The sequence below is a fragment of the Rhea americana genome, unplaced genomic scaffold, assembly GCF_003343005.1.
Source record: "Rhea americana isolate MKP2758 unplaced genomic scaffold, rheAme1 scaffold_63, whole genome shotgun sequence".
In the NCBI taxonomy this organism is placed as follows: domain Eukaryota; kingdom Metazoa; phylum Chordata; class Aves; order Rheiformes; family Rheidae; genus Rhea; species Rhea americana.
The window spans coordinates 2,708,974-2,723,545 of NW_028186790.1; the positions used below are offsets into that span (position 1 = coordinate 2,708,974).

A 14,572-nucleotide genomic window follows, 5' to 3' on the forward strand; every position below is an offset into this window, starting at 1 on the left:
CATTATTTATTGTAGTGCCTAAGGAGCAATCAGAAGTGYGATCCTTTTCTGACTTACACTGTACAGAGTAGTTTATACAGATTTTCTTGCAAAAATCAAATGTGTTGTACCTGACTGTGATACCTATTGATACTGTTTTTGAAAGACTTAAGAATTGAAACTGCGGGCCAGTTGTGGGTTTTAGTCTTGATGTTAACTTAATGTTAAATGCGTATTTGAATGCCAGATTTTCATCATAAAATATGGTATGTTGTATAAGGAAATAAGCTCAAGTCTGAASAAATAGCTTGTAAAAAATCTTTGATAGGAATTTTGAAAAAAAAAAAACTGGTGAATATAAGGATGCTCGTACTGTATTCTGTATCAACTTTTAGTTTATTGTCCTTGCTAAATATTCTGCTTATTAATTCTTGTTTATGTAAATGTTGTTTCCTGCATTTTGAAGTAGTAATACAAATTTCTCTTAGCTCTCAAAAGCCATCCCCTTCGAGGGGAAAAAAAGGGAGATGGGGACCATGCTTGCATAAACGGAGATATAGAAGTCAGAAAAAGTTGTCGGTCCAGGAAAAACAGATTTGAAACTTTGAATCAGAGTTTATTGTTTGATCAGCTAGTAAACAGGTATGTGGGGATACTTCAGTTGTGTTCACAAAGCATCTTGATGTTTTTTAAAAAAGTTAGAAAACCCTGTCTTCTAGTGTCCTCTAATAGTTTGACTATGGGAACATACTAGCATTGAGGCAAGCTAGATTGTGGTTTGAATTAAAGAGTGCTGGCTCCTGTGCTGTACGTGCCTATGTCACCTGTGCTCTAAAAGCAAAGCGGCTTGCCTGACTTTCGTTGAGGAGTAAGCTGCTTTATGTTTGCCCCTGGGAAGAAGCGTGTACGTTGGTGGTTAATGCAGAGCGGCTAGCATGCTGTAAATCCACACCCTCGTTTGCCTCAGTTACCTGTTTCTGTAGCAGTACCCTAAACGTGATGTGAATTAGTGGTCTATAGTGTTGCTGTAGGGATCAGAAACAATGCTTGGAGGCTTTGTAGATCTTGCTTGTATGATTTGGATCGTAAAATATCAAAATCTTTTAGTTTTCTTTTGTTTTTATTATTTTTTTTTTACCATTTGTTAGTAATTCACATAGGATGGGTGTCACTTTTTGACATTTACAGTGCAGACAAAGTAGGTCAGAGAGGGAGGCACGGTCTGGTCTGAGCACAGGAATGGGAGCCAGAAATATTTTTCTTGAAATACTATTTCTTTGTGGCCTTGGGCAGGTCACTTACTGTTTCAGTTATCCCACCTGTAAAGTGGGTTCTAATAATCACATTTGTGAGAGAATGCTTGATAGTGTTTGGAAAGTGATTTAAACATAAACAGTTAATTGCAAAGTATGATCTTTATTGCTAAATGTATACTGTTGAATCCTTTTAATTTTTTTTTCAATTTACTCAGTAACTAGATGGTATCAGTTTACAAATTTATATTGAGTTACATTTATTTTTCTAGTTGCAGTTGAATCTCCCTCTCTTCATCAACAATAGGAAAAAGTCTACCGTGAAGATTGTAATTTGATAAGATCAGGGTACTGAAGTCTACATATGAACTTATATTGATACAGTGTGTCCAATAATCATTGGAGATTTTTAAGAACAGGTTAGAAAAACATCTGTCAGGAATGATTTAGGTATTATGTAGTTTGTTCTTACCTGGCAGAGGGGGTGGACTTTTCCAGGTCCCCTCCAAAATATTTTCATTGATTATGAGCTTTAACTTGCTTTTTAAAAAATATTTATTATTATTTGCAGTAGATATGTCACACATCACAAATATTTTAGAAGAATTGTTTCTAAATTCAGGGGGTACTTGTAAGGAAGTCTTGACCCTATTGAACTCGGTGGCAAAACTTTCATTGACTCATTTCTGGCCAGGATTTCACAGTTTAGATTCACATTTGAAGAACTGATAAGAAGGCAGCAACTTCTGCTTCCTTCCTACAGCTGTTGTACAATTATAGTAGAATTCTGGGGGAAATCTACCATAATCACCACAGAGAGCAGTAACTGGGTGGTTATGATGAGTGGCTGAATAACTGATTTGGACTAGCTAATAACCTGTTGCTTTCTTCTGTAGCAATAACACATCTTGGCCAAGATTATTATTTATACACCACTGTTGTTTTGCCAGCTCTTTACAAATATGTCAGATGAATGGTGTTCTAAAGAATTTGGAGTGTAATTAAATAATTGCTGAGAAATGGTATGATAGCAAGCTCAAATAATAAATGGTGGAGTCCTAGGTATTACTGACAACTTTTTTTTTTTTTCTTTTTTTAAACACTCCTTTACTTATTAGTGTCTTTCTGAGGCCAGGGTAAGAAATTATAAAGCTCCCAGGACAGAGGCATTGGGTTGCTTTTGCAATATTAAGAATGCAGATAAAACCCTTTACTTTCTTATTCCGTCAATCTGGCACCTTCCTAGAGCAGTACCATTCACAAATTTATGAACTGTAATCTACACTTTTAAAACTTTGCAGCCTAATTTGAATCCGTAACATTATTATGTCTTCTTATGCACACTCTTCAGTTTATATTCTGTAGGTTCATCTTTCAGTTTTGTTTTTTCTAGTTTGTTTTTGTAGTTAATTGATAGATTCAGGAAGTTACCCTAAAATTTTCAGATTTGAATTAATTTGTATATTTACTCAACATGTAGCTCTTGGAATAGCCTTCAAAGACCATAGAATTAGATGTTTTAAATTATTGTGTACTATGAAAAAATTTTCCATGTCTACTATTTCAAGACTGAAATCTTTTTTGTTAACTTACATATGTTTTAGTACTGCTGAAGCTGTCCTACAGGAAATGGATAATATTAACATCAGGAGAAATAGGCGGTCTGGTGAAGTAGAGCGGCTGCGAATGTGGACAGATACAGAATTTGTAAGTGCAGAGTGTCTAAGATCTTTGCTATAAGTGACAGCAAAGGGGAGCTTGGGTTTTTTGTGTGTCTACATACATCTGTAACTGTTTTAAAAGATTTCAGAACTTCTTCAGTGCACAATATGAAAAAAWTGATAAATTCAGAACAAAACACGTAGATATTATATGTATTTTTTTTTCTTTTACGATATACTGATTGCCATATGCTCTTGATATGTTTTGATGGCAGTTCTTGATTTGAAGCACAGTCTGATAATCTGCAGACAGACCTGGGGACTATCATCTGTTTTATACCCTAATACAACTTGATATTAACTATATGTCAGATAGACTAGATGCTACCTGAGAGACTTATTTCACCAACTGTTAATGAGACTGCTTTTGTAGCCCAACTTGTGGAGGGAGGGCTCTATTGAAAAATAGAAATTGTATGTGGTATTTCTTAATGAACTGTGGGCTAACACTCTAAGTGATATGGGGTAGTACTGGTTAAGATGTAAATTAATTTTGTTCCAGGAAAACATGGACATGTATTCCCGAGTGAAAAGGAGAAGGAAATCACTGAGGAGAAATAGTTATGGTATTCAGAACCACCATGAAGTGTCCACAGAAGGGGAAGAAGAAGGTATGGATTGTACAGAATTTTAAGGGCTTGTCTAAAATGTTTATTCAACAAAACTGTTGTGAAAATAAAGTTAAGAGAGTAGTATGTTGTGCTACAGAAAGTAACTTGGTTTTGTATCTGGATTTGCAGTTACTGAATAGACAAATTAACAAGACTATTGCAAATACACACTCTAGGAACTCCCTAGCAAAGTTTTGGGGATCTCTACAAATAATTTTCTTTAAACAAAACAACTCATGTTTACCTTAAAGTAGCAGAACAAAGCCTGGTTTCTAAATATTTGTGTACTACATTCCCTTACTGCTGTTTTTCCTAGCGCTAGATAGCTGGAGCTCTCCATATATTCCCTGTAACAGACGTCTGCATGGGATTGAGACGTGTTGCATGTTGTCTGCAACTATGCATGTTCCTGTTGCCTGGCCGTTTCTCATATGCTGATTGACTGTTCCTTTTTTTTTTTTTTTTTTTTTTTAAATCTGGATGAACCTGCATGAACCTGGTCAGTGGAATCAAAGATTTTTGGAGAAGGAGAGGTTAATGGCTAACTTGACTTGCATGACCATGCTTGGTTTGCTTAAGAAGTCGGTCCTAAACTTCGTTTCAGAGATGCAGAGTGCAGCTAAAAGTGTCTCTTGATTCTAAACTGAAATGTCGCTGTAGGAAGTATGATTTGTCCCAGTTACTAAGAATGCAGTCTTAATTCTGAAATTTAGGGGCAGAAATATTGACAGTATTAGTAAGCTAGATCTAGGTGGTACCTTTATACAGGTTGTTTGCTTAAAAAAGCTTTATGTAAAAACTAGATTGTAAATCTTAAAGTTGTACATGTTTTCATGCTATGTCAAATATTTGATTTTTTTTTTTTTCCCAGGCTACTATAGGAAAAGAAAGAGAAGAAAGGCATTAGTCTTTATTTGAAAAATAATTACTCAAGGGAAAAGATGGTGAACAATAAATGATAACTACTACCCAAATTAATTTGACTATATTTATTTTTCTTTCTATTGCTATTTCAGAACCTTCTGTGGGAAACTAGAAGAGAGTATGACAATATACTGTAGGTTTATCTTGGTGTTTGAATTTCCAGTGATTTACCAATTAGTGGTAATTACTTAGGTGAGGTATAACTCTCAGTGGCCATTAATTCTTTTTTCTTTTTTTTTTAATGGCAAAGATAGCTCTGAAATCAAGAAGTAGGTGCATTTTGAAAAAAACTTTTTTCCCTTGTAGAATCTCAGGAGGAAGATGGAGATATAGAAGTAGAAGAAGCTGAGGGAGAAGAAAATGATCGACCTTATAATCTCAGACAGAGAAAAACTGTGGAAAGGTATCAGGCCCCTCCAATAGGTGAGGAACTAGATCATGCTCATTCAGTTCTGCTCTGCTCACTTCCAGACTTTCCAGAATACCATGGATGAGGTAAGGGAAGCTGGATGACTGCTCTTCATCCAGGACGTGCAGAGCTTAGTTCCTTCTCGCTTTTGTTCACCATGTAACTAAAACTACAAGGAACGTTTGCGAAGAGTGAATTGTGGTGGTATTGCTAGTTCCTGTGATCTCATTCAGCTTTGCAAGTACTGCTGTGTGCTGGGTTCAGTGTTGGAGGTGAATGGGGTTTAGTACAAGAAACAGTTGGCAGAAGTTGAATTCAGCAGCAAGGTAGTTGTGCTTAAAAAAAAAAAGGTGTATATAAAAGGGTGATTGTTATGCCTACTTCTCTTATTGAGTAGCAAGCCTAAATAATAACTCTAAATAGAATTGCATAGCAATAGTCACCACGTTTCGCCTAGGTAAGAAATGATGATACTTTCATATAATGTACTCTGAGCATATCTGTTTTGGATTATAATGGTGTATGCAATGTGCTACACTTCAAGACAACTTGGAAACTAAGACTACAATAGAGGAATGCTGTGGTTTATTTGTTAAGTGAAGTTTCAAGGCATCCCATACCACTGTTTATCTAGAGGTTCCTGTATGGAGTTTCATGTCCAGCAAATAAACTAAACATTCCTGCGCCTTGGATGAATTCTGTTCTGTTCTATGCTAGCTGCAGCTGTAATTATTTGAGGAGGCTGAGGTGGAATTCTCTTGACTGTAACAAGGCAAGTTTGGAGACAGTGGATTTCATAAGGGATTTTTTTTCCTCCTCCTGAAGTTTTTTTTTCTTAATTTGAAGAAACTAGTGATAAAAATTGTTGGTAAGACAATGATCTAGTCCATTTGCAGCTGCATTTGGACTAGTTTTGTTCCTCAGTAATTGGTGCTACAAGCCTGTAACTTCTCTTCTTCAGTGCCAGCTCATCAAAAAAAGAGGGAGAATACACTGTTTGATATTCACAGATCTCCTGCCAGAAGAAGCCATATCAGGTAAATGTCAGTCTTTTTGTAAGTAGGAGCTGTTTGCTTTCCCTCAGCACATTTTTATTAGGTTTTTAAAATAAAAACATTCTTGAATGAGTTGTATAGTTCATTCGCACACATGTATGGGTCTTGATTTGTGTCTTAGGTTCAGAACTTGATCAGCATACAAAATAAATTTCATAGCACTTCATAACACCAGTACAAGCTTTGTGATAAGTAATCTCCTCTAGAAAGACTAGAAATAGGGGTGCTGTAAGTACTGGAGAAGAGCTGTTTTGCACACTGCAGACTTTTTGTAAAGACTTAGGTTAGGTGTTCACTTTCAAAGCAGCACTTTAAAAGCAACACTTTAACAAATCTCTTTTTTATTCTACAAAGATAAATTGCAGTGATACTTTGTTTTCTTCCAGTTCAAATTTCATTCAATCAATATTAACCATATTAATAAATATTAATGAACATTCTAAACATTTAACATCAAATTTAACAATATTAATTAATAACATTAACCTAATGTGATTTGACTTGCTTTTCTGTGTCAAAGAAGTTTGGTCAAGTTGTCTTGGAGACCTATTGAAAGACTTTATTTAACATAAGATCAGAAGTTAGCACACTTTTTTAACAGTGGGCTTATTCAAAAATATAAACATTACAATGAAAGGAATCCTTCCTTTAGAGATACCCTCTTGCTTAGATACAATACTGTGATCCTGTTACATACTGTAGACAGGACTATATAAATGCGTAGTACAGTCTTATCTGAAACTCGTTGCCCACTTTGATGGAATAGTGAAGAGAGAATATAAAATAAATATTATTAGGATCTTGTGATTCTGTTAATATCTTTTGAATATCTTTAATATCATACAATTGTGAAGAGCACTTTGTAGTTATTTTTTTGCTTAAGTTCCTTGTTGACATTTTGTTGCATAGCCTCTGAACTTTTACATCAGAAACAAAGTTTGAAGGCAATTACTGTTTAGTTTTAGCATGCTTATTGCTCTACTCTTTTTATCCTGTCCTATCAAGGTATTTAACAACTCTCATAAAATTTCTTAATAATTGTATATTGTTCTTCTGATTTTTTTTTTTTTTTAAGAAATATATATATTTTTTTGGTTATCAGACAATCAGGCCTTGCCCCTTGGAAAAAACAGCTAGTCAGTGCATTACCATGTTCATGTAAATGGTGCAGCCCACTGTGTTTACAGCAAAATACATGAATTTTTAATAGTGTCCAGCTTCTGTTATTTCATGCAGATGAAAGTGCAAACTTCTTTCAGACTGAAATCAAAACCTTTTTATAAAGAGACCATATGCTTTAGGAACTAAGGAGTTTTTTTAAAAAAATACTTAAAGGGAAGTATCAAACTGAATAAGGCAACCTGGTCATGATATTTCTGTTGGGTTAGAGGCAACTAATATAGTTGGGACTTTCCTAATAAAGCTGCTGTCTGATATACTTTAACAGCTTAATGGTAGAATACTTGAACACAGTTGCTGAGGTTACATGGGCTAGAGGATGTCTAGGGGATCTACAGTTTCAGTAATATTTACATTGAAATCAGACATTTCTGGAACAGTATAAGAATGTAGAAGCTTCCTCCACAGACTATTCTGATACTTACTAATAAAACAAAAATCTGCATGCGTGACTTAAACCTGAGCAGTATTATACTTGCCCTTTTAGTTTTCTTTTTATAAAAACTTTTTATAAAAACTTGACTTTATAAAAAGTCAAAATATGCTGTTCCACTGTGGAAAGCACTCCTGAATTTTATGTTTATTTTGCTATTCAAATAGGAGAAAGAAGCATGCTATTCACAGCAGCGATACAACCTCTTCAGATGAAGAACGTTTTGAAAGAAGAAAATCTAAAAGCATGGCCAGAGCAAGAAATAGGTATAAAAACATCTTTTGTCTTTAGAAGTTTTTTTTAATATATATTTTATTATTTTTAAGAAATTAAGCAGAACTGTTCTATAATGTTCTAGCAATTCTGCAGACTTTTGATTCTGCTTGTGACTACCTGCTGACACAGTACAGAAAGTTTGCTAGTTATGTATTAACAAGGATTTTGAAGTCTTGTGAGTAGATAATTAACAATAGAGATAAAAAGATCAAAAGACAACCCATCTGAATCAAATACAGATTTTTTTTTTACAGGACACAACAGCTTATATCAGTTAAAAAAACTTTGTTTATTTGTTACTGGTATGAAAATAAGGATCACATTGCACCTTGGTCCCAGCTGTTTCAGTTGTACTCCCAAGGGCTAGCTCTTCTTATCTCTTCCTGGTGTTTTGCATGTGTGTGTGCGCGTGTACAGCCCACGCACACACATACAGCAGGAAGTGTTTTACCTTGCACTAATTCACTTGTTATCAATAAACGGAAAGTCTGTAACGTATGTCAGTAAATTGACTTACTGCTATAGATAAAATAGTATGAAAACTGAACAGGAAAAAGTATTTTCGCTTCTTCCTTTTTCCAACTCTTGTCTGTCGTACTGTTCCTTCTTCCATTGTCGAGTATATCGAAGCCATGTACAACTATCAAAAGAATACTGCAAGTTCAACCTGTGTCTTACTGGTACCTTTCTTCCTCCCTTTTTCTGTGTTTCATCTGATGTAATAGCCATATAAAGATTTAGTGGCTTCTTTATGTACCCCAAGAAGTTGAAACAGGTGCATGTGAGTTAAAAATATTTCTTGCAGATCAAGACTCATCTTGCGGATGAGCTATGAGCTATATTTTTCAAAATCAGTTTTACTTGTACTGATATATTCTATTAATCCTACCCTGCTGAATTTATGCAGTTCATCACTGCTAGTGGAAAAACTCTTGTTCTTTTGATCCATATTGTTTTTTTTCCAAAATCAAAACAATCAAAATAGAACAATATATGTCTTTTTCTTTGAACAGATGCCTGCCTTTAAATTTTAGAGCAGAAGACTTAGCTAGTGGAATCCTGCGAGAACGTGTAAAAGTTGGGGCAAGTTTGGCAGATGTTGATCCTATGATTGTTGACAAATCGGTAGGTTCTGTTAAGGCTTATTTTTTCTTTCCTTAGTTACAGATAAGCTGAATTTACCATGGCCCTTCATTAGGGTTGAAGTAAGTCCATAATAGCTCATGATTTTTTTTGGTTTGATGCAAAGCTGTTGTTAATTTATTACTTTGGGCTGCAGAATGCTTGGTTGTGGCCTGTGGGCAACCATCAAGCTGCATACGTATAAGTAAGCCAAAATGTCAAATTCCGAACTATATTTCTTTAGTTACAGTCAGTGTTCCATTACCTATTTATTAAGGTAGAAGCTGTGATACTCTGAGCAGTAGAAAAAATCAAGGAAATGGTAGTACTGACAGCCTGAGCTTGTTAACTCAGTGCTAGCTGTGTCCTGTGCAGACTTTATGCAGGACCTGTGCGTGGTTGCCTTCTCTCACCAGTCTGACAAAGGGAATGTGGTCCAGGACACCCAGCTTGGCTCAGCAAACAGCCTCTTCAGAGGCAACGATTTAGGCTCTGTGATGTGAAGAAGCTGCTGAATTACTTGTAGAACTGAGCTGTTACCTAGAAGTATTTCAACTATATTTGTTATGCTGTGCCTGAACTTAAAAATGCTCTTGGACTTGGGCTGGATCCCTGCAGGTTTACAGGCATCACTGATGCAGTTGCTGTGTGAACCAGATAAATCTCATATTAGTAATTGAGATGTGACTTTCTCAATGTTTTATTTTACACTGTCAAGATTCAGTGAACATCTGTTTTAATATTTTTGATGGATACAGTGTTATTTGTAATTTGTTTTCAAATACATTATTTTAAAAATAACAATTTCTTTTGTGGAAAGCTGGTACTGTATTTTTCTTTCTTTTTTTTTTAAGGTGCGTTTTGATAGTATAGGGGGATTGAGCCATCATATACTTGCACTTAAGGAAATGGTAGTGTTTCCTCTTCTCTATCCAGAAATATTTGAAAAATTCAAAATTCAGCCACCCAGGTAGGTGAATTTATTTGTGACTGCATTTTTATCTCATTGAACTCTGAAGAATACTTCACTTGAAAATATACAGGAGATTTAATTCTTTACCTGAAGTGTTTGTAGTTTAAGTAGATTTAAATGCATGCTAACCAACTTATCTGTCAGAATTTAGTAAAGTAGATTTTGCAATAAATTATTTTTATTGTGATAAGAAAAAATTCTTTGTGACTTAGTTGAAAGAATTATCAAGTTCTTAATTAAGGCAGCCTTACTACTTTCCCCTTTTCTTTTTCCCTTTATGTTATAAAGTGTTTGACTAAATCAGACTAAATGCTGTTAATTCTTTTATAGAAGTATATCAGTGATTTTATATTTTAGTTTTGGTTGCTATTAACTGGATGTTTTGGGATGTGGTTTAGATGGGTACACGTAGTTTAAATAAATGGAATTTTTTTTTTTTTTAGAAATTTTGGTCATTTAAAGGAAATATATTTCTTCAAAGAAGTAAGAAAGAACTAACTCAAGTATTACCTAATACTCAATATTTAAGGAGGTACATAATTAGGATAAAATAATCCTTTAAAAAATTAATATGCCTTTGATTAATGTGCTCTGCAAAGCAAAGATTTAGTGATCTGAAAATGTCATTTTTTTTTCTAATGAAGTTGAATATAGTAAATAATACCAGCAGAACTTAAGTCTTTCTTCTCCAGGCTCCCTGTCTTCATTATAAAATTTGACTTGGAGTTTTTCAGGAGACATAAAATAAGTTTGTGACTGTGTTGATCCATTTATCTTCAGGGGCTGTTTATTCTATGGTCCTCCTGGAACAGGTAAAACCTTGGTAGCTAGAGCTCTAGCTAATGAATGCAGTCAAGGAGACAAAAAGGTGGCTTTCTTTATGAGGAAAGGAGCAGACTGCCTCAGTAAGTGGGTTGGTGAATCTGAACGTCAACTTCGACTCCTTTTTGATCAGGTTAGAAGAAAAGATAACGCTTCTCATTAATCTACTTGTATGTTATTTTGTTGTTGCTGCAATCCGTTCTAGGCAGGCAAAATTCTTAGTAATTAAATATCCGTACGTTTCCATAGAAGGGCAGGATTTGTCAAAATTTTGTGCTTAGGTGATGTAATAGAGGAGTGCTGATGATAATTTTCTCAGTGGTGAAAGCTGGGACGAGAAGAATCTGCAGGCTTGTCCACCTATGAAACGTACAATCAGAATTGTTTAGCCAAGAACTGAGAGAGGAAAAAAAAAACCAAAAATCCCCCCTGCCCAAACTTACGTGAGCGAGTTTGAATTGGGCTGGTGTACTCTGTATAAATACAAATAAATACTCCAGAAAGGAGGATGCAGGTTTGCATCTGCTGTGTATTTATTTTAGTATCCATATTTGGCTTTGAAAATGATGGACAGAAGAGAGAGTTGTATAAAGCAGTGAAAAATAGTTGCTCAAACAAGCAATTTTCAGACATAGCTGTCTAAACAAACGGATTATGAGCAGATAAGATACTGTTTTCCATAACTCAGTTTAAGGTGTCTCAGTTTGTATATGTTTTGCTATCTTAAATCTCTCGAACACACTTTAAAACTGATACACTGGTGCCATCTTGCTTATTCGGAGGAGAATGCAGTCTCTTCAGCTTTATCTGAAACAGTACTGTAGCTAAAAATTTAGATTTATTTTCAGACCGTTTGCCTTTAAGCAAAGATGTTTCAGTGTGTGTTGCAGTTTAGCATATTGATGTTTTATAATAAAATCAAGTTATTTTCAGTGTTGATGGAGAAATTATGAATTAACTGTTAATTCAATTTTTCTGCATGCCAGGCATACTTGATGAGACCCTCTATAATCTTTTTTGATGAAATAGATGGCTTGGCCCCTGTTCGTTCTAGTAGACAAGATCAAATTCACAGGTAATGCTACGAATATGCTATTAAAGACATACATTATTATGGTAAACCCAGAATGGCATTTTTCACTGAGTTACTAAGAAAGATCTTTACTTTTTGCCTAAGCTCATTTACACTGGAGAGGCCTGATTGTTGAGGATTTTTAGTTTGAAAGTTGCCTTTTCGGCTCTTTAGCCAGAACGTAGTGTGCTGCGAATGGAGTTGCAGTGGCGATTACCCTACAACACAGGCTTGGAAAGATGCCTTGACCTACAGATCTCCGTAGCCTTCCCTGTTGCTGGCTTTGTGTTCTATTTGTTACCAGCCCAACAGAATAAGCAATTGATAAAAATCTTGTTTCAAAGTGATAAATTGTAGTGTCCTGCAAATGAACTGCGCACCTCTACAGTTTTGATTCTGGGTGGGGGAATATGGAAATATATCTTAAGTTAATAACATACAAGTTTTGTCCGTTTCTTACAACAGCTTGCTGTTAGATGAAATTTTTTCTTGGTGCCTTCAATCGCAATTTTGCTACACATTTTATGGCAACATACTTGTATATACAAACGTTACTGTCTATAAAAGGAAGAGACTGTACATCTCCTCCTGCTCAGCTGAGGGAGATTTCTGGGGAGAGCAGACAAGGCTGTGAAAAGGATGTGGCTTTTTCTTGATACAGCCTTTCTCCTGCTGGTGCTACTCTTGCTCTAAACAGCATGATGTAGCCACTGGCTAGTGGAAGTGGACTTTTCAGGGCCACAGTCGGTTTCTTTCTGAGCTCACGCTCCCGAAATCTTTTAAAGGAAAAAGTCTGAATTCAATGTAGTACTTCGTGGAGTCATAATAGTATGTATTGTACAGATGGTAGCGAAAGGCTCAATCTTGCTTTTAGATTTGAAACAATTATCATGCATTTTTTAAAAATTAGCATACACTGGACCAGGTTGCCCAGAGAGGTTGTGGAGTCTCCTTGTCTGGAGATTTCAAGGCCTGCCTGGATGCAACCCTGTCTAACATGCTCTAGGTGACCCTGCTGAGCAGGGAGGTTGGACTAGATGATCTCTAGAGATCCCTTCCAACCTTACTGATTCTAAGATTCTAGGATTCTGTGATTCTAAATTATGAGTGTTGCAGTTGGAAGAGTAAAAATCCTTGTGGTGTTCCCAATAAGTTATTTTTTGAAAACTTCCTTTTAGTTCGATAGTGTCTACTCTCCTTGCGCTCATGGATGGACTGGATAATAGAGGTGAAATAGTTGTAATTGGTGCTACAAACAGACTGGATTCTATAGATCCTGCACTCAGGAGACCTGGTCGCTTTGACAGGGAATTTCTTTTCAACCTGCCTGATCAAAAGGTAAAACTTACAAGTAGTATATTAAACTAGTATATTAAATATTATATTATTAGTATATTAAACATTTGAATACCTCACAGCCAATCTTATGAAAGAACAGTTTATATACTTGCATGTAAGGATGTTTCATTTTGCAAAGACATTTATAGTAAAAGCATGTTGTTAATACACGTAAATTTGACAAACTTACGATCTCCAGAACATTGTAAAAACAGAGGTAAATTGTTTGCGTTAAACTGAATTGCTTAGCTAAAAACTTTCTTTGTGTAGATTTGTATAATGAGCCCTAAATGTTGCAGTTTTGGAACTTATGTTAGGAGAAGATACCTGTATTACCCTGTAGAATGCTAAACACAGAAAATTTACATATAAAACTAGAAGTTGTTATATTGGCAATATGAATATTTTGGTTCCTTGTAGATTTTTATAAACTTGGCTATAAAGTTGCGTGAATTTATACATGAAATTAAAGGTACTGTGCAAATTGATAGTATTTGATTCCAGTAGAATTTTTTTAATGAAATACGTTTGGAATTTGTGTACATACTAAGCTAGTCAGTAATTAATTGGTGAGGCATGTGACAGTAGAAGCTGTTAATCACATTTACAGCAATTAAAATATAAAATTATAAAAATTCCTACTAGAACATAAATTGTGGTCAGTTTATATGTAATAATGTTGTTGATTATACAGCAATTAAAATATGTAACTGGCGAACTGAAAAATTACAAATCACATGAAATTTCAAAAAAGTAAAAAAACACCTTGTCCTTATGAGAGTTTGAGGGTAATTTTTTTTGTTTAATGTATTTCAGCAACATATAAACAAATGTGTAAAATACCTTGGTATTTGTATGAATAAATATTTTTATCTAAAATATCTTGACATGAATTTGGCTTGCTAATTTTGAATTATTTTTTTTCTAATCAGGCACGAAAGCACATTTTACAAATTCATACCAGGGATTGGAACCCCAAATTGTCAGATCCTTTCTTAGGAGAACTGGCTGAAAAATGTGTTGGTGAGTATTATGATACTGGTAACTTTACTGTAGATGCTTTCTCTTTCTTTTGTTTAAAACTTTGAAAGTATGTTAAATATTTTCAGAATAGTTACTATTTTTACCATTTTTAAACTTCTGTACTTTAAACAACGCTTTCTGTAACATCACAGTATGCTTCCGCCTTACTAAAATAAAAAATTAATAGCTAGCAGTTGTTTGTAGGTAAAATACAGTCGTGTTTCCTTTCTGTAGCATCCACTGCCCTTTTAGGGGATGTGTACCCACAAAGAGAAGCAAAATGAAGTGTGAATTAGAATCTTTGGGTAGACTTCTCATTAAATTAGTATATTGCAGATGAAATAGGGAGACGTATGTCTTTGTCTTCATGTGGAAGAAAAAA

At 34.9% G+C, this 14,572-nt stretch overlaps 1 protein-coding gene across 3 annotated transcripts in view; it reads left to right on the forward strand.

Moving 5' to 3' along the window:
• Positions 1-14,572, forward strand: part of ATAD2B (ATPase family AAA domain containing 2B) — a 79,842-nt gene that overhangs the window by 18,276 nt on the left and 46,994 nt on the right. For all 3 annotated transcript variants that reach the window (XM_085320379.1, XM_085320377.1, XM_085320378.1), the window contains exons 4-15: positions 468-621; positions 2,837-2,939; positions 3,456-3,564; positions 4,795-4,911; positions 5,859-5,934; positions 7,732-7,830; positions 8,854-8,965; positions 9,817-9,932; positions 10,716-10,890; positions 11,744-11,832; positions 13,008-13,167; positions 14,100-14,190. In XM_085320379.1, coding sequence (XP_085176505.1) covers positions 468-621; positions 2,837-2,939; positions 3,456-3,564; positions 4,795-4,911; positions 5,859-5,934; positions 7,732-7,830; positions 8,854-8,965; positions 9,817-9,932; positions 10,716-10,890; positions 11,744-11,832; positions 13,008-13,167; positions 14,100-14,190 — 1,401 coding nt within the window. The remainder of the gene's footprint in view (positions 1-467; positions 622-2,836; positions 2,940-3,455; positions 3,565-4,794; positions 4,912-5,858; positions 5,935-7,731; positions 7,831-8,853; positions 8,966-9,816; positions 9,933-10,715; positions 10,891-11,743; positions 11,833-13,007; positions 13,168-14,099; positions 14,191-14,572) is intronic.